Below are 20,239 nucleotides of genomic sequence, written 5' to 3'. Positions count from 1 at the left end.
GTAAAACTAGTTTTTCACATCTTTACTGATGGGGTTGCTCTGCTTTCCAAGGAACTAAAATCTATCTGTGACCTCAAAAGGCTTAAAAGGATGCAGTAGCTAATTCTCACTGAAAGTTGCAGGACTGTCATTCAGGTTCTAATCTCAGTAAATCCAAATGACATCTCAAAAATAACAGCATAAACCAGAACCACAGTCCAGCTTCTGATCACAGTACTGAAACAGAATCAGTAAGGAATATTTAAGTATAAGTAATTTGTTCAGTCTTTAAGTTTTTTTACTTGCCAATGCATCCATTCAGTTTTCATTCTACAATAGGAACTGCAGAAGATTTGCTTAGTACTATTTAATTATGAGTTAGGGAAACTCCTGCCAACTTCTGGCTATAATAAAAATATCTTATGTTCAAAATATTACATTATTTAGCAATGATTCATAAACCGAAAGGCAGCTGTCTATATACTTCAGAACATTAGCTCCAGCTGTTACAGATGGCTTATTCAGGTAGAACTAAATTCTCTGTCAGAAAAAATAATTCCGGTAGTGATCTGACCATTTAAAGCATCAAAGGCTTTTCAAGCCAGGCAGTGATAATAAATAATTAATAAAGGCAACTGATTACTATTTTTCTTTAATTATAATAGTTCTGGTGAATTAAGCAGTTAAAATTAAATTAAAGTTGATGTGAAAATCAGAGAAAAGTCAAGTATCTCCTGAAAGATTTTGTAAAAATACAAGAATCACACAGAATCATGAAAAAAATTAGGCTGGAAAGGACCCTTGGAGGTCTCTGGTCCAAACTCTCATTCAATGCTGATCTGGATGAGATTGCTCAGGGCTTTATCCAGTCAATATCTGCAAGGCTGAAGGCCCCACAGTCTTTCTGGGTGGTGTGGTCCAGTGCTTATGCATCTTCACTATGAAAAAGTCTTTTCCTTATATCTACAATGTCAGAACAAAATCTCATTTGGATGTTCATCTGCAGTTCAGCCAAAGCTATTAATTGATTACAAGAAAATGCTCTTGCAGGTGCAGTATACATAGCATCACCTTATCCAACAGGGCTTTCAAGGAAGTCAGTAGAGGAGTAAAGATGCATTTTGATGGGGCTCATTGATATTTACAGTCTAGTTGTTGTAATTCTTGACTTTCTGTAAGGATCTGGCCTATTGAAACCACTGAATGATTTGCACTAGCTGAGAACCTGGAGATGAACTCCATGGTTGCTACTACCATTTCCAATCTCTGAATATTTTCAAATGTATCAAAATTAAAAAAACTTTATAAATCAACACACGGTGGAAGGCAATGTTTACAATGTCATTTAACACAAAGCAGTACTGTTTCTATAAAAAAGCTGGCTAATTATCTTATATGGCCAAGTTATCAATAAGGAGATCTTTTCTCCCTGGTGTATTACTAAAGCCAGAGAATGATACAATGAAACTTACTTTACATTAAAAATGAAATACATTCCGTCTTTCTCATGGAAAGTAGGAGCTCAGTGCTTGATTATGCAATTCAAAAATTGTTGTAGAACCCAGTCATATGTCTGCATTTGGCATATGGTGATAGATTTTTCAAAAGATGATCAAGAACTTGGATATTTGACATTTCTTAAAGAAAGACTTACTATCTTCAGATAGAATATCATATCAAATACACTTCAATCAAATCATCCCCATTTACGACAAAACTGAGTGACCAGGAATAAAACACATATAAATGGAGAATCCAAAATATCACCACAGTCGTTAATTATATTCATTACAACATAGAATAGGATTAAAAATTCACCAAAGTTCATTAATTAAAGAATAAAAACATCATATAACAATATACAAATACTATAAAAATAGACCATTTTTAACTGAAGCACGGTTAATACCTCTAATCCTTCTGACAATGCATGAAACTAAAACAATGTTGGTTTGAGTCCCGCCCAAGCAAACCATGAATTTTCTTCAGAGATATATATGAAATCTTCTGGTAGTTTCCATCAGTTTTCCAGCGGGCAAAGGCCTATCACAGAAACCATTGCCAGCACAAGTTCCTAGTAACCTCAGCAGAGGCAGGAAGGATGCAGCTACAGGTTACCAGGCTGGTTTAAAAGAAGAAGGGAGTCTTATGCACCTCAGTTACTCTGAGCGCCATTCCCATTCCCAGAGCAACAGTGCTCTTTTCTGCCTTGTGGATCCTGCTATCTACATTTAGGGAGAAGGAAAAATGCTAGACTACTGATCTGGGAAAAAAACTGGCACCACTGCTTTATCAGCAGTTGTGGCAAGAAACGGGGGCTAAGGAAGGGCTGACCTATCCTTTTGATGTGACCCAGGGAGGACTTAGCCCCCTGTTTTTACAACAGGGTTATGTGAGTCCCACTGGAAAGCAAAGCTCAGTGAAGTGATACCAAAATACAGACATACTTCTTTTTTCATAAAGAACTGCGTTTGTTCTTCTGAATATTACTGCTGTTTTGGTGTTCTCAGCCAATGTTAAACACTGTTGGTCTTTACTGGTGAATAAGAAGGCCCTGTTGAAATTAAAAGGAGAGACCAATGTAAGAAACAGTAATTGAATGTGTACATTATTTTTGTGAACACCTTTTCTAGTATTCAGTTATAATTTTAACAAGCACTTCACTTCAGCAATGTTTAAGATTCAGTAATGTTTCCCAAATCACTGAGTATCCCAGTTCCCATTTTCAGTGGTGACTTTGACTCCTAAGTCTCTATATCAAACTTAGGTTGAAGGGGAGCTACACGAACAAATTACAGCAAGGGAAATAAAAGAGGATTTATAACATTTCAGAGACACCAGGGAACATGCTAAAGATGGCACCTGCACAAGGGACCTTGACCTTCTTTCAAAAAAATTAGTGGTCATTCAAGAAGCAAGGTATTCTGCAGTAAATTGAGGCATGTCAGCAGTTACCAAGGAGTAGGCAAAACACAACAAGCCAGCACCTTAAATTACCTTATGATAACTGTTCTATCTCTTCATACTCAAAGCAATGAAGGGCACTTTGGAAAATACTGCTGTTTGTCTAGTCAGTAAGTGCCCAGTTTATAAGACATCCTGTAAAACTAGAGTGGATGGTGTAACCTGTACATTATTATCTAAGGAAACCTCCTGACAGGCTAAGTAATTCTTATGTCTGCCATTTATGAATCAGTAATGAACAACAGCAATATGGTAGTCAGTGGCTAGGTCTATACCAAGGAACGAAATACTGACAGAGCCCGTTTTCTAGCCCTGAGGACAACTGACATGGTCTAGATGCATCCACACTTGTAAATTCCCACAGCCTCCAAACGAGAGTGAACACATCTGAACTTACTGTTGGGAATGCTAACTTCCAAAAGGTGTCTATGAGTTGTCTGGGGAGTGCTAGCTACTCTTGATCAAAGCCATGCTAGGGGCTGTTTTCACTGCTCTAAGCCCAGCTCTGGGTAGTGTCTATTTTACAAATATAGACATAGCTAACAAGGATGGTCGAACACACTGCTAAGGCCTGATGACAAGATTGGAACATTGACCTGATTTCATTGCTCTGAAGTACTGATATGACTGTCCTGCAGTGATGGCGTGATTTTGAAGCTCTGCCTACCATTCACATTTCCTTCAGATTCTTCCTTGCCAGATATCATCCATTCTTTACTGACTTTAAGAAATCTCACTGATATAGCAAATGCAATTAATTAGGGAGGCAAGGATGGAACACTCTGATGTTATTCCTGTGTTAGAATCTCATAAACTTTGGTGATGTTGGATCTGATCTGAGGCGGAGGCTGAGGAATGATGGTATGTCTGAACATGTTCCAATAGGAAGCAATAATCCTCTACAAAGTATAAATGTATTATCTGAATATAAAGTCCCAGCCTCTCTGTCTTCCTTCCTACCTGCCTGAGCTAAGTATTACTGAAGCAGTGCCTTCTCTGTGTGGTCTCCAGAATGGGGAGTCAGATCAAAGGGAGCAGGTGATACCTCACACACTCAGACAGAGTACCTCTGTGATCCTTTATTGTTACATCTCTTTAAAATAAGTGTAATTTCCCTTTTGGTGCTGTGTATTCCTCTTTTTTAGATTTAGAACACAAAGTTATAGAACATGTCAAAAACTCAGCAGCAGGGTATCCCTGCCTGGCATAAAAGCCCTGACAGGGAATCAAAGGCTGGAAACAATCCTGTGGATGATTTCTTTTCAGAGTTCAAAAAATGTCCCACAGAAGTGGTAGATCAAGAATTCACGAAGATTAGAGAAGAAAACCTCTCCAGCCTCATATGGGAGGAAAGCCTCCCACTGCATTAAAGATTATCCCTCTTCATTACTACTAATGCCTGAAGTTCAATGGGCTTCTAGGAACTAAGAATACAATAGGCTTCACTAAGATAGGAGCCTGAGCAAAGGACAATGGTATAGACTGGCCAACACCCTCTGTGATCCCTAACCTCCTGGGCCTGGTTAAATGCAGATGTAGAGAGAAAGCTTGGATGCAAATAGGATTTAGGACAGTCAAATAATTAAAGTTTAGATGGCTGCCTATTTCTCAAAGTGAACAGAAGTTACATAACTCTAGTAAAACTCAGAATAATGGATGCATTTGCAGGATAATTGTTAATGCAATGAACCTAAGCAATGTCATTATTGTTGTACTAATTTTCAAGCAATTATTTATGACTGTTTATGGCAAAAGAAGTGTAAAAGCATTAATCAACATAATTTTTAAAATTTCCTTATTGTTTTTTGCTGTTTTCACCCAAATCTCCCAGGCATTCACTTTCTACACATCTTTTGTTTCTCTCACAAACCTCAGAAACACATACTTCTAAAAAAGTCCCTCAAAAGTTCAGTCAATAAATAAGGCCGAATACTTCATCATCTGTGATGAAACATATGGAAATCAGCAGAAATTACCTGCAAGTAAATTTATTTTCAGTTTCACATTGCTCCGCGCAGTTTTCTTCACTACTTGTCTTATAAGTTTGCTTCTTTGGGCTAAGCAGCCAAGCCCCCTCTGTTCTTACATAGCCATCTAGTATGTCTCCTAGTGCTAAAAAAGAAAAGAGAAAGAGTTAAAAATGACAATGCTGATGCTAATAAGGTTTATTTCAAATTTTCTTGTTAAATTCTACGTCACCTCAGTGAGTAACATCATTTAATTACAGTAATACTGGGTTAATGGTGACAAAATATGAGTAAAGCTTGCTTCCCCTAGTATGGTAAAGGGTAGTGCCATTGAAGCAGATGAAACACAATGGAAAGCAGGACAGAGATGTGGCTTGAACAGTGTTTTGTACCATTTTGAAAGTCATAAAAAGTAGCACAAACCTAATGCATAGAGTGGTGGGAACAGAGAAGAGGACCCAAGGAGTGAAAAAAGCGACACAGTTTCAATGACAAAAAGAACTAACTAATAGTCCATATTTTGGATAAAGTGGAGAAATGGGACTCAGAGAGGATGTGAAACAATGACTGTCCATTTCTGATAACCACCCACATGAAATACGTAATCATTTCAGTTTTATCAGTCACATCATGGTTGCCTCTCTTCAAAGGCTTTTGCAAGAAACAAGCCAGACTCAATCACTGGGGTTACCACTGCACTCATGTTCAATCGTAACTCATGTTCTTGTAATAACTCCATACTTGAGCTCACATAATAATCAAAGCAGTGGATGTTGCCCTCCATTGGAATGAATTAACACAAGACAATAAATTAGTAAATAAATTAATCAGACAGCCTCTGAGCTACAGCTGCACATGAAATATATTAGATGAACATGCTAAAAAGTACAACTATGTGAACCAAGTAACTCCCAAAATGTTCAACTACCATCCTTCTTATAAAGGAATTTGCCATCTTTTTCTATTACACCTATTCAAATTCTGAATATTAAGCTATAGTTCACAGAACTATGACTTTAATGATTCCAGCAACAGGGTCATGGAGTTGAATGAGTCTTGTGATTTTTACAGTTTCTCTATCAGATGAAGATATGACTGTACTAACATTTGTCTCTGAGAGTTCCCCATTCTGAATGGTTTCAATCCCAAACACATACTTGGCCCACGGTCTTTGCAACACATCACAACCCTGCTTTGTGCACTGTTCTTGTGCTTTGCTTTTACACAACTGCTGGACAAAAGTCATACTGGGGAGGAATGAGACCCCCCCGGCTCCTCTCATGGGTGACAGCTTACCAAGGAAAGCTGCAGAGATAGACTTCTTCTTCCTTTGTCTTCTTCTGACCCTTTTCTTTCTCAGCAGTAGCCCAATACCAGCAGAAGGGACAAAAAGCAGCCTCATCCCAGCCTGACCTGTAGCCTGTGATTAGGGGACTCCCCAGGGCCATTCGGTTAAATGTCTTTTAGGTTGAGGAAGGCTTAGCAACTACTACACTTTCCTGTGGTGCAATACATAGGCACAAATGCTTCCTGATCCCATTAAATTCCTTCCCCTGTGTGCTACTTCAGCCTGCAAATTAGTACTGTTCTCGATCATTTTGCATTGACAAGACAGAACTAATAAAGTAGACACAAGGGCCAAATTATGCTTCCTCTCATACCGTTGCAAACCCAGAGAAGTTACTGGAGTGTTTTTTCTGGATGTATGCTGTTGTAGGATAGGGCGGAGTTTGGCCTTGGGTCCCCAACCCTAAGGGTTGGTACTTTAACAGTATGCAGGAAAGAAAAGAATAGCTAAGAAAAAGAAGATACATTGGAAAAGGATACAATAAAAGTTCATGTGACAGGCACAAGACTCACTGATTCCACTAGTTATTTCAAGCCAAAAATGAAATCAGAATGAAATTAGATATGAAATTAGAATGAAATCAGTTTTGGAAGAAATCATTAAACTAAGGTAGAAAATATTATAGGGATGCTGCAGTTCTCTCCCAAAAGGACAAGAAATTAAAGAATTCCTAATATATCAAAGTGTGGCTTCCATGCAACCTTAATTTTGTTCTGATCTGACACTTTGACTTGACCTTATCGTTATAATTAGAGCACTTAACTTTTAAAACATCAGTTTGGTTTGGATCATAAAAATATATATTTTCCCCTTTTCTCTTATGATTACATGGCAGGGCATAATACTTTCAGAAAAAAAAAGAAAATAGATGTAATAAAAACTCAGTAAGTTTTCTTGCTGCCATTTTTTTTGAAGCGTATGCAGTTCTTCAGTGTTAAAGAGATGTATTACTGCCTTATTCAGAAATACAAATATTTACAGGAATTTGACGAAGGATTTGCAGATAAAAGCAGACAACAACAGACAAAAGCCCAAATCCCATAAATTCCTGCCCACATACATAATTATTACTTATTCAAGAAGTCTCTTTTGATTTGAATGAGCCTGTTCACCTGAGAAAACATAGCTTATAAACTAGAATTTAAATTCTGGTGATCTCTCTTTAACATTAAATAATGTCTATAATATGTTATTCTGGGGCATGTCTGTAATATTTCTATTTCTAAAGCTAACTCATTGTCTAGATACTGAAGTCTATCCATGCATTTTACTAACATCTCTGACCTCTTTTATATTTTACAACTACACATGTCAAATTTGTATTTTATTGTTATTTTTTGCATATGTGCTGGCATACTTGTAACTATATATTTAACTGTAATTGCAGCTGGCCATTTCATTATACAGAATGCCTAAATGAAGACATGTCATCCGAATTCCCTAGTAAGTTTAATGTTTTCAGTACCTAGAATACCTACTTGAACTTTCTGTAAGAGTTACAATCTACTAAAATCCAAAATATATATTTAAAGAGCTTTACTTAGTTCTTAGCACTTTATGGATGATTGTATACCAGCTTTCACAAAAATGTTCTTAAAGCATCTAGATTACTGCAGGTATTAATACTGACCAGATTTTGGCCCCCCCTACTGAAATGAAATGAAAAATTTTCCCATAAGATTTTGGCTATGAAAAAGACTGAAACTTTAGTGCATAACGGAATTTTTCATTTTCTTTTTGATTTTGTTTTAAATGCTGCATTTAAAAAATTGTAAACTTCTGCCATAATGGATCAAAATCAGGATCACAGTGTTTGGCAATGCTTGGCAGGAAGAACAGCTCTGGGATACGATCCCAAGCTGGCTGGAATTAGAGGCAGCCAACTCAGGGACTGCGGTGGGCTTTGTTGCAGGCTTTTGGGCTACTTTCCGAGGGCGCCCCCAGTCCTGGCCCTCGGCCCACGGTTGGAGGAAGCCATTTGCTCTCCACGCAGATGCTGAGGACTGGGCCGCTGCTCTTCCGCTGCCTCTAACAAACGCGACCCCGCTGAGCCCTTGCCTTTCAGGGGACGCTGCAACCACAGCTCTCGCTTTGCTCGACAGCAACCCTCACCGGCCAGTCACCCCGACGTCCAGCCTCATCCGGGGACGTGGAGACACATGGATTTTGGGACCTACCTTCATGACGTGGAGCTTGCAAGTGTTTGGTCCCCATCTCCCCTACTCAAGCGGAAGGCCAAGGACTCTTACCTGAGCTGAGCAAGAAAAGAAGGAGAAAGGCAGCTTTACTAATCCCCATTTTGGCCCAGCTGGCGGGTGTTGGAAGTTGCGTGTGTCAGTGCACAAAGTTTTATTGACTCGCACTGGAGTGAGGCGGCATGAAACAAACACAGCAGTCAAGTTAATCATTCTCCCACTCTGTGACCCCCTTTACCGTAGTATGGATGTTCAACCAACCTTGAATCGGATATATTACCAAATAGGACTCAATCATTTGTACTGGATGCTGTGAAATATGAAGGTACTCTCTTGGTTTTTGGGGGCCAAAATCTGATCAGTATTAATACCTGCAGTAGTCTAGATGCTTTAAGACCATTTTTGTGAAAGTTGGTTTGAAATCATTCATAAAATGCTAAGAACTAAAACAAGACAGATGAACAAACTTGTTCTGAAGTTGTCAGGCCTCACTTTGCTAAAAAATAGACAGGAATAATGTTGGTGAAAAGCATGGGAAATCATGTTTCCAGGCAGAACTTAAATTTCTCCTGACACTGTGCTTACTTCTAAGGTCCCGAAGATAATTTCAGTCATGCACATTTGTACTGATTTAGATGGACCAATTTCTTGTTTTCCTGTTTAATCTCAGGGTAAGCACTGTTATCAGATCCAAATAATATTAACTCTCTAAGATAGTTTAATTTTATTTTTTCATCAAATAATTCCTTCTCTCCCATGTTTCCTAGATCTAGGCTTTTTTTTTGTTCATTTTGGAAGTAAGACTTAAAGTTCATTTTGGTTCAATGTCTAGTATGCCATAACTTTAGGCTTAAGAGTCATAGATAGCTATTTAGTGCTTTCCTTCCCAGACACTTAACCTCATGCCTCATGTTTAAACTCATCTAGTGAGGGTGTCAGACTTTGCTCATCCATGTGTTATCCTGATTTCAACATCAGTTCACTCTGCATTTCCCAAGTGGCCTTTGCCTTGGAAAAGTTGCACTGCAGAACCATTGTGTGGATTCTCTAGCATGTTAGGTCACTGATGGAGCTTCAAAACAAGTTGTTGAATCAAATATGCAAGTGACTCACCAGAGTCAGATGGGGATTGCATACTGGATAAAAAAAACAGGCCTGAAAAGGCACTTATGCGTCATGAAGTTTAGTCCCATGCAACTGAAGGCAAAAAGTTCATAGAATTGTGAGCTCTATCTTAAAACTAGTGATGTTATTCATGTCCCTGTTGTCCCACCTATTTTAAGTAGAAATGACAATGTACTGTGACATGGGATAAGGCTAGGAGTGAAGGAGTAAACATGTAAGAGAAGGATTCCAGTATGGGTGCCAGATTAGTTGCCGTTTTACACATTATCCAAAAAATCTAGAGCTGATCCTGCTTGTAGTCTTGTGATATTTTTCTCCTGTAGGATGCTGTAATACCATGTTATCTAGTTTTCTTCTGCACCTGAACCCATTTTAATGCAACTTGTGAAGTACAGCAAAGTGTAGGATATCTGTAGAGGCTCTAAAAACTGCTAATGGTAAACTAGGGCAACAAAGCAGATAGGCCTAAATGAGGAGCTGAGGGGAGCTGGAGACAGCTCAGGGAAAATTTTAAAGGGTGAGAGAGAGAGGGTGTTAATGCCAACTCCTTTCCCTCTTTTTTGAAATGCCAGAGGCAACTGTGCTTAGTTTGATACTGTGCAATTACATGTGGGAAAGAAGCATAAAATGAAGGAGCAGAATACAAAGTAAGCTTCACTAGCAAGCAGACTTTTGAGAGCTATTCAAATCTGGTTTAGTCCCACATGGTCTTAACAGTCTTAACCCCATTTTCAATACTGTCAGAGCCAGCAGGGCTAGTGATCCCTCACTCCAGGCTTTTGCGATGGTTTTGAAATGGCCCCTGGCTGTTAGGCAGAGAAGAGGCGGTCAGGATTCCTGAGCAGCATCCAGCATGAGCGTCTGCTCTACTACCCTCAGGACCAGATTTTTGTTTTCAAAAAGCCCACAGCAGAGGTAGGCAACCTGGCTCTCTCCCTTACTGGGCTGTCCAGGCTATCACGGCAGTACTAGGGTGCTCCCCAGAAAGCAAACTCAGAGCAGCAGGCTGGATAGCCCAGGGCAAGGCTCTTATCAGAGTATACTTACAGGCAGAGCTATGATGGAGACTGGAGTCCACTTCATCCTAGAAAGTATGAGCAGAAAGCTGTTTCCTTAGTTGCAGCCTCTTCTCCCTTCAGGTCTGATCCAGCCAGCCAAGCAACCTCAATCAGGAAAGCGCTTACTCACCTCCTGTGTTCCCTGTCACCCACTCCACACAGACCTATGCTCAACCACCATTTTCTACCTTGGCATTTACAGTCCACAGCCACAGCCAGCGCATGGTCTCCCATTCCCGTGCCTCCTTCCTGTCAGCTCTTATGGGCTAGCCTGGGCAGATATGTCATTTTTGAACAGGTATCAGCACTGCCTGGGCCAGTATGCAAGAATACACACACGCAAACAGCAACAGAAAAACAAAAGAAACATGCTCTGTTTTTTCCTAACTCCCACACAGCATTTATGTCTCGCTGTGCTGAACTGCTAGCTTGCCTATCCCCTCCCGGCACACTGGAGGGGTAGCCAATGTCTGGTATATGCACAGCTGCCCCATTTGCAGCGCAGGCCTGAAGCACTGTCAGGGCACTGGGGGCAACCACAGAGGGACCTGCTGTCCCCAAGGTGGACATGGTGGCTCATGGACAGCCCACCTCTCCTTCCTCCTCATCACAGCCCTGTCCTCCTCGGTACTGCATGGCACCGTCCCCACCACAGCCCCTGCTCTCCCTGTTTCCCTCCTGTTTCCTCGCAAGTATTCGCTGGGTTACCACATTATCATACATCTCTGGTGGCTAAAGTATAAGAAAAAAGCTGCATATTCAATCTACATGCAGCTGGTTTTTCTGTGATGTCTGGCTCCAGTCTCTCTTCCTTCAGAGTCTTCTTAGTAGGGCACTGGGGGCCATCCTCAGTCCTAATTTTCACTGCCAGGGACCACCTGGACTCACCATCACTGCACGCTGCAGAGAGCCATGGCTGGCCATGCTAGCCTGGCCTAACCTCCCAGATGAGTTCCTCTTGTGAGAGGGAAGGTGTAAAATCTTGGGAGAAAGCCTTGGCTTTCGGAGTAATGCAGGAATGGGCTCCTTCTGCCTAGATGAGGTCAGAGCATTCATTCCCCCAGCTTGGCCATGGAGGATGGCCTCTCCTAATACTGTCCCACACCTTCTCCAAAGCCAGCTCCAGCACAGGGAAATCAAGTCAGAAATACTGAGGAATGTGTGAGTTACTTTGGATTTTATTTGGGGTTTCACATTTATGTGGGGGTTGTTCTATGCTGCTCAGCTGCCTATGTGCCAGGGCAGTGTTTGGGAGGCCAGGGGAAAAGGAGTCACAAGTGTCTGTGGGATCAGTGACATGCCTGAAATACTCTGTACTGCTTCTTTTGGGCCTGATGTGTGGCTGCAGATGGAGCACTCTACCTGAAGGCATTTTTCCCACATGGCCCTCCAGATCAGTGTAATAAAACCATGAAGATCTGGTTCTGCCCTAGACTTTGCTAGTGGTGACACTGGTGCTCTCAGGAGCAAGTTATTTATCCCATCTGTGGCTCAGTTTCCGCTGGTTACAAATTAAAAATAATTTCTCAGGGACAAGCGGGAAGGATTTCAAAAAGCCCCCAGTTAAGTTTACAAAACTCTTTGATAAACATGATACTTTACAGATTTTAAACAGATGAGCTTTTTCTACAGGCTTTCAAAACCAAAGTAGTTATCTGGAGTAGCCAAAGTCATGTTAACATGTCGCTCTGTCCAGGATCATTTGGAAACATCTGCATGTATCATGTAAGTAAGTAATCTTTTGTTGTCTTTCTTCATGTTAAAGGTCCACATATACTCCTTCAGGTCTGTAGTATTTTCTTCTTTTATATTTGGATCTGGTTCTCCTCTCAACCTTGTTGCCTTTAATCTGGTTAAAACCCATTTACTTCAGTGCAGTTGCTCCTGATTTATTTCTGAGAAAAGTAAAGAAAAGCTGGGTTTCCATTTCTTTCAAGGATGGTAATGCAGATTTGGAGAAACATTATCTACCTCTGTCTTAATGGATCAAACCCTGGAGACCTGGACATGGGGATATTATCACCAATTGGTCCTGATATAACAATGCACATTCTATAAGTTTTCCACCTGAAAATGTCAAAAAAGGAGAAGTATCATTCATCTCCTAGGCCAATACTCCTCGCTGCTATCTCTTGACAAGCATGTGACCTCTCAAGGCATAGTGTTTAAAATGTGCTGTTGATTTCTTTGTCTCATATTGTGTCTTTCCTCCTCCTCCCTTTTCTCTCATAAGATCCATATACTGTCTGAATTTTTCCCCAGTTTTGATCTGGTAGTGTTTGTTCTCTTTTATTTGACAACTGTGAGGCCTACCTTAGGTGGGAGTTTATCAGATCTTATTTCAGAGTCAGGGTACTTTAGTTAGCACAGTGGTTAAAATATAAACAACAGTAGAAGGCTTTTTAAATAGAAGTTGACCCTTGAAATTAGATTTACTGTAAACTGAGAAAAATCCCCTGCAAAAGAAATTGTCAACAGTGTCAGAACACAGGTCACAGTTTATGGAATAAATTTACATAAATATAATTTCCTTAAATTTTGAACTCAGAAAAAGAAAACGTTCACTTAGATACCAATTATTTGCTAAGAGAAAAAGGACCAAAGTCAAGATTCAGTTGTTTGTAGGGAGCGATCTCAAAAGGCAGCTATAAAGGAAGGGCACAGATGCTAAGACCGTGGTGAGTGTGAGCTAAAGGAGCTCTTATAAGAGTTCCAAAGGGTCATAGTGTGGCATAGATCCATGGACAGCTGGGAAATAAGGAGGATATTTTTACATTCATTTCAAAGACAACTAGAATATGTGACAAAAGAGAGATTTACATAGCCCTCATTAATGGAGCCTGAGTGTACTTGGGACAGAGAAGCCAGAGAGATAATGTGGATGGCTTCTAAAGGCAAGAACATGTATGTAAGGTGCGAAGTGGTTAAGGAATGAAAAAGTTAGCAAAGCTAAAAATAAAAGCTGTCCTTGCTCTAGACAAAGGAACACAGAGGGCAAAATAACTGCTGAATAATTTCATCTCCACAACTTGTGGCCATAGAAGCTAATGTATCTGCGAAAGGGAAAGTGACAGTCACAGTGAGGTGAGACAGAGAGGATGTCCATTCCGAAATAAAAGGGTTTAGTCCTTGAGACATTCCCTTTTTCTGGCTGTTAGTGGATGCCAGGAACCAGTAGAATAAATTCAGATAGACATATGAGAAGCAGAGAGGTTAGAAAGGGAACAAACTGAGTGTCATCTTTATGGCAAAAAGAGTCAAAGAACTAACAGCTGCGGTTTCTGTGTTGCAGAAAAACTATCTGGAAAAACAGGGACCCACAATTGCCTTTACTAGAGCTGTAAAGAGGAAGAGTGACATAGACAATCTGGCAGCAGTCTTTACTGGAGATAAGTAAGAGAAAATGCAATCCTCTTCCCTGCCTTAAAAGCAAGCAGCTGAAGAATAAACTCAGCTGTAAATATTTACTCAGAAATAATACCCAATCCAGTAGCAGTTGTATTTAGCACTCAGTGTGCTAGAACTCTTTGTAAATGGGGAGCAATTTCATCATATCACTGCTAAACAGGAGGGCAAAAGCAGTCTTCATTTTCTAGACAGACACTTTGGAGAAGCTGTGCCAAGGCTACAGGATGGTATACAGCAGAGTGGCCCAGGAGTCCTGTCCAAGTGTCCCAGCATGTAATGCCCAGCAGTAGCACTGCTTTGGGAAAATGGTTCAGTAAAACCATTGCAGCGATCTGTTGTGTGCTGCCTGCAATCTCATCCTTTCTTGTTTTTGTCACTCTCTTAGTATACTGCAATCACCTTGCCACCTGAAGGTGCTAGTCACTCTTTACATGTGGGGATGCACAACAGAAATGGAAAAGACATTTCTAATATGGCCTGAACTTCAATCTGTATGTCTTGTTTTGTTTTGCTCTGTTTTCTTCTTGGAAATGTCTGTAAGAAAGTGAGGCCCTGTCTGTGTTCAGACTCCTCAAAGACTGGTGCCCAGAGAGGCTCATGGCTACACACTTCTCTGGGTTTAGCAGGCAGATAGTTCCTGCCTCTGCTGCCCCAAATCAAAGGACTCAGCTGTGACTGCTGTTCTGGAGGCTGTGCAGAGGGAGGGCTGCTGAACATTTATCAGTCCTTCTTCTCAAACATAACAGTGCAGCTTAACCCTTTAACCACTCCAGGAATTGCCCAAGTGCCTACAAAGGCCACAGCAAAACTCTGCTGTTTATGAGGGGTTATTTTGGTGTTTTTCTACGCACTTAACACAGCTATATACAGTGATCCCTGCAGTAGTGTTTTGTTTACTGATGGTTCCAGCATCTAAGGAGAGCTGGCACTCTAATCAACTGTTTACAAATGTCACTGAAATAGGATGAATGTTTACAGCTCCTTGCTTCTATGACAGTCTCACAAATGAGGGACAAGCCATCTCTATTTTCTGCATAATGTATATATTGAAATTGTCAGTGCAGTTTCTACTTGTCATTTAGATATAGGTTTATTCCCATGCTTATTCTTGACTCATTAACTTGCATAAAGGAAGTAAGGTCTAACCAGTTTAATCAAATCAAAATGAAATGCTAAAAGGTCAAGGAAGTACATGATGTTATATCCCACTCAGGACTGTTGAATGGGATCAGTTCAAGCCACTTGAGTCAATGAGATTTTTACCAATATTTCAGTGGGTAAAAATATCACCTTCATCATATCTAATTTAATACTTCAACTAGAAAAATGAACAGATTTTATATGTGTGTGTGTGTATGCATGTGTGTTTTTGTTTGTGTGTGTGTGTGTGTATACATGTATAAGAAAGAAAGTGATTTATGTCTAGGGTATTTGCACTGACACTGCCCACATTCTCAGTCTATGATGATAGTCTGGGTGGTTTTCATAGAATCACTCAGGTTGGTGGGGACCCCGGGTGGTCTCTAGTCCAACCTACTGCTCAAAGCAAGGTCAGCCATGATCACATTTTATACCAATATCTAATCATTTAGTGCTTGTTATTTAACAAAATGAACAATACCTTCATTTTACCACCCTTTTAGAGTAAGCCAGTCATCTGAGTTTCATACTCTTTGCATCTGTGGAAGTCAGAAGTCATTTTGCTTAAGTCCCCTGGACAAATTGCCCACCATTTGCTACCTTAAATTGATATGGTATTTTGCTAAATAGATATTGCATGGGCATCTTCGGGTGTTAACATTTGTGATTTTTGTGAGTTATATGAAAAATATTTAAAAAATAATATTCAAAAATATATTGGAATCAATAGAGAAAAAGGCAGTATTTATAATAAGCTTTTAGATTATTTGTGAAATTTCAGAATTTTCCCCACATTTCAAAAAGTGCTATAAGGTATAATAGGGTAGTAGAAACAGGACTTAATGCTCTAGATGCACTATAATGCTAATGCATCTGTGCTGCTTTTTTGGCCCAGAGTGAATATTTCCATATGCACCACTATCTGTTGAGCAAGGGCAGCCAATACCTCTGCAGCTTAATTGACCTCAGAGATTACTTCATGGAAAGGACAGAAGGAAAACTTCAGCCTCCATTTTCACAACACAGAGTGCATTTACCCAGGGCCTCCCTGCTGAAGTCCCTCCCTGACTGTGAATACTGAACCAAAGCCTCTGAATTCAATGTCAGTATCATCAAAATCACGAAAGATTTGGTAACACATCTTGTAGTTCATTTCAGTCAAAACCTTCATCCTGTCTCATCTAACCCTCTTTGTTTTTATGTTGAAAGCCCCTGCAGATCACTTAAATACAATTTCACAAGCAAATTTTCCTGCTTTTATTTCAATTCAGCTTCCCCACAGATTTTTTTGGTGGAGCTCAGGGAAACTGCAAAAGAGGAAGAATATACATTTTTCCAAAGCTTCTATGTTTGCAAGCAGTTTATAAAACTATTTATGACGGTTCCAATTTAATAAATTTTGTATAATAAGTCTGTTAATCATTTTTATGTTCCTAAAAAGCAAAAAACCCCAAACCCTTGCTGTTTAATTCCACAGCTTGCATTTGCCAGAGATAGCATTAGAAAAGGTAATTTTTTTTCCTGAGTCTCATGCAAACTCCTAAACTAAGATCAGGAAGCTTTACATGGAAACTTTTGCTGATCAGCTCTGTCATTTGCTCCAGCTCTGTTTTGGTGCAAAGTAAATTTCTGAAGGATACACAATTTATATATGCCATGTGTACAAAAGACTGTAGCATATCATATTCTATTTTTACCAAAGAAAGTGCAGAAATATAAGATCCAGCACAAACAAAGAGTTGGAAGGAGGATGAAAGCAGGGTGAAAAGTTAACCAGCATATACGATGAGCAACTGGAAATATTTTCCTAACTTCTTTTCAGAACTTGTTTTCAAAGTCTGCAACGTCTTCCCGAGTTACGAACTGTCCTGCAACCTTCCAACATCTTGTATAGAGTAATTTCCCAAAGCTAACACATTGTTAGCGGTCAAAAAGATTAGAAGTGCTGCAGTTGTCTACAACCTTAAGGTAAACAAAAATGTCCGGCAGTACATTTGCAGCTGTGAGACAGATTAAGAAGCTAGAGTGCACTGAAGGAGCCTCCAGGAAGCTCAGATGAAACAAAAAGGATGGCATGAATGATGTGCCAAGGATGGAGGGTGCCAGCTGATGACAAAGTTCTGGTGTTATTATCAAATTCAGGGTCCAAAACCTACCTTATGTGACAGTATATTGACAGACCATCCTAGCAAGTGATGACACTAACAAGCTGCACTGTAAATATAAAAATAGATTTACTACTTAAACATATCAGAAGAGTGGAAAATGCAAGAAGCTCTCTTAAAAGTAACGTACTACTATGTGCCAAAACCAGGACAGATGACAGAAAACAAGCCAAGAATCCCCATGCTGACAGGAAACAGCTAAAACCACCGTCATTTTCTCAGATAGAGAATATAATGCAGGATTTCCAGGCTGTATTCTCATAAAAGCCCCCCCCCAAAAAAACACCCAAAGTGCATTCTCAGACACCTACAGTAATCTTATCCAAAAAGAAAGACATCAAGAAAGAATTCACATACCTGCAGAACCAAGTCAAAGATCCAGAGAATATTGTAAAGTGAAGGGTGAAGAGCGTTCAGCCCCTGAAGAAGCCCTGTAGCAATAGGCTGTAGTGCTAATTGTAATGTATTGCATGGATTTCTGGAAAAGAAATATGACTTCCAAATGTTATGGATAGTCACATGAAAATTATCATATTTATTAGCGTGTTCAGGGAGAGCTACATCAACAATCACCCCAAATCTAACCAAATGGTATTAGGACAATACCGTTCTCTGACAAGAACATCATGGGAGAATGGCCTTTTCTAAACCTTGAAATTAAGAACAATAGCCTTTGGTTTGCATGAAACATCAGCAACATTTCAGTGACAACTGCACAGGATCCTTTGGTACTCTGTGGAATGTGCAGCTGCATACGTCTGTGATACTGTGAATGGCAGAAAAAACATACGAAATCTTTGCAGGCAAAGTCATTGCTTAGGGAGGCAGACCAACAGCTGGTGCAGTTCAGCATATATCAGCAAAAGATGATATCGAATACCTGAAATTTCCATCAGGCAATGCCTGCAGGCACTGAGGAATGGCCTTACAGGCACCAAGAGACACAGGTAAGACCAATTTCTAGATCCGGTCAGTTATTAGAGAATTTATGCTGAAGTTTTTTGAAGGAATAGGCTACTGGCAAAGTTTACAAAAACAGCAGTTTCCTTGAGCCTTTCATACGCTCAAGGAAACACTGTACTAAACTAGTTGTAACAGTATCCAAGTTTACTAAGTGCATTTTGAGAGAGCTAAGGAGGGAAGCAGCGAAAACTATACCTGAGCAGGAAACTCTTGCAAGCAGAGACTGCATGTTGAATTATAGTGGTGACAGAGCAAAAGGAACTGTTTCTGGGTGCACCACTTCAAGTTATTTTCCAACTATGTCTCACAACACTGGTTTGGTGAATGATAAATACTTCTCACTAGAGGTGAATGACAGGCTGCAGAAGTGGTCTCAGCGTGAAACATGTTCCCCTGTAACAGCCTGTAACATGTTCAGCTGACCGTCATACTGGGAAGTATGGAAGAGAGCCACCACTATCTCTAACTCCTCTTGGTCAGAGGACAGAGATCTGTGATAGTTTCAGAAACTGCACACTAAGGGTCATGTCCTTTAAAAAGGTGGCCTCTTCCTATGGCCATGGAGGGAGTATACAGCCAAGGGCAGACTGGACATAAGGAGAACAGGAGCTCAGAGAAGGGGACAGTTTTCAGGATCTTGAATGAATCCAGGAAGAAGATGCTGTCAACAAAGACTGGGTTAGAGAAAGGCTATTCAAACAGTACCACAATGACCAAAGGAAATTGCTGAGTGGGACATCTATAGAAACCATAAAGATAGAGAAGGTCAAGGAGTGGGTAGGAAGTCTGCAAATACTTTTTTAACTCTAGGGTTTTTTTAAATCCAAAAGTGGGTTGGTAAAGCCTGATCTCTATAGAGTTCTTGCAATAAGGATGATGATGATGATGATGTTAATAAAGTGTTTGAATAAAGTACTTAAATACTGGATATAGATTTATAATACACTTTAAATCAGGCATACAACTAGAAGACTGAAAAATATAGAAATCCTTGTTCAGATTACAGATTCATTATGAGGTATACACTTCTGCTGCTATTAGATTAGTACACTTCTTTTTTTAAGTGGTAAATTTTTAAGCAGTACACAGAAAATTAGAATAGCAACTGAAAATGCTGGAGCTCGCTTCAGTAACTGACTTGAAGTCAATGGAACAGTTTGTTTTCTGTTGATTTCTGATGCCACTGGAACATGTCCCACTCAGCAATTTCCTTTGGTCACCGTGGTAGTGTTTGAATAGCCTTTCTCTAACCCAGGTTTTCTTGACAGTGTCAGCAGCAGTCCTCGTCCATAGCTCTTCGAACCGACTGGCCCGCTTTTGTGGCTCTGTGAAGCTTGACCAATACAGGGATGCCATTTTTTTCTCCACCACCCTGCCACAGAGTGCAGAAGTGCGAGTTGCCAAGCCTGATGGGGCAAAGCCTGGCACCCCAGTGCCCTGCTTCCCTTGTCCTACTTTCTAGCGCTCTGAGGCATCCTTGCCTCTTCTGGAAACAAACTGAGAAAGGCAGTTTATTTTACTTCCCACATTCTATGTCAGGGCTGAACTGTTGGTGTCAGAGAGGACAGCAGGATTTTAGTACAAGTATCTCACAAATATGTTAACTGTACCAGAGCCCATCAGGCTCACTGCTTTGCCCATTGGAGCTGATGGCTGTTTTTCTCATGCAAAACTCTAACCTCTTTTTCCTTCCTATGCAGCTCAGCACAAAGCTTGGCTTGGGTGGTAACAGTGGGGGAATTAGACCCAAGAAGGAGCAACTTCACTATGCTTTTGTCCAGCTCCTGGCAGCATAGGTTTGCCTGGCCTCTCCTGTCCCACAGCAGAAGCTTATTCTGGTTGTTACTTCCCTTCTCCAGGAGCAGTGGCAGAAAGGGGGCAGATGCCAATGAGGGGGACAGGGACAGGCCTAATTTGGGAGAAAGTT

The 20,239-nt window shown here is 40.3% G+C and overlaps 1 protein-coding gene across 1 annotated transcript in view; it reads right to left on the bottom strand.

Annotated features, from left to right (window-relative positions):
• LOC106486813 (plasminogen-like) overlaps positions 1-8,557 on the bottom strand; it is a 29,211-nt gene extending 20,654 nt beyond the window's left edge. The window contains exons 1-3 of the mRNA XM_013945470.2: positions 8,508-8,557; positions 4,920-5,055; positions 2,427-2,533 (exon numbers count right to left, since the gene is read on the bottom strand). Of these exons, the coding sequence (XP_013800924.1) occupies positions 2,427-2,533; positions 4,920-5,055; positions 8,508-8,556 (292 nt within the window). The 5' untranslated portion in view covers position 8,557. The remainder of the gene's footprint in view (positions 1-2,426; positions 2,534-4,919; positions 5,056-8,507) is intronic.
• Positions 8,558-20,239: the final 11,682 nt, after the last annotated feature.

The sequence above is a fragment of the Apteryx mantelli genome, chromosome 3 (genome assembly GCF_036417845.1).
Source record: "Apteryx mantelli isolate bAptMan1 chromosome 3, bAptMan1.hap1, whole genome shotgun sequence".
Classification (NCBI taxonomy): Eukaryota; Metazoa; Chordata; class Aves; order Apterygiformes; family Apterygidae; genus Apteryx; species Apteryx mantelli.
The sequence above is the reverse complement of the archived record's forward strand: the minus strand, read 5'-3'. Positions and strand labels throughout refer to the sequence as shown.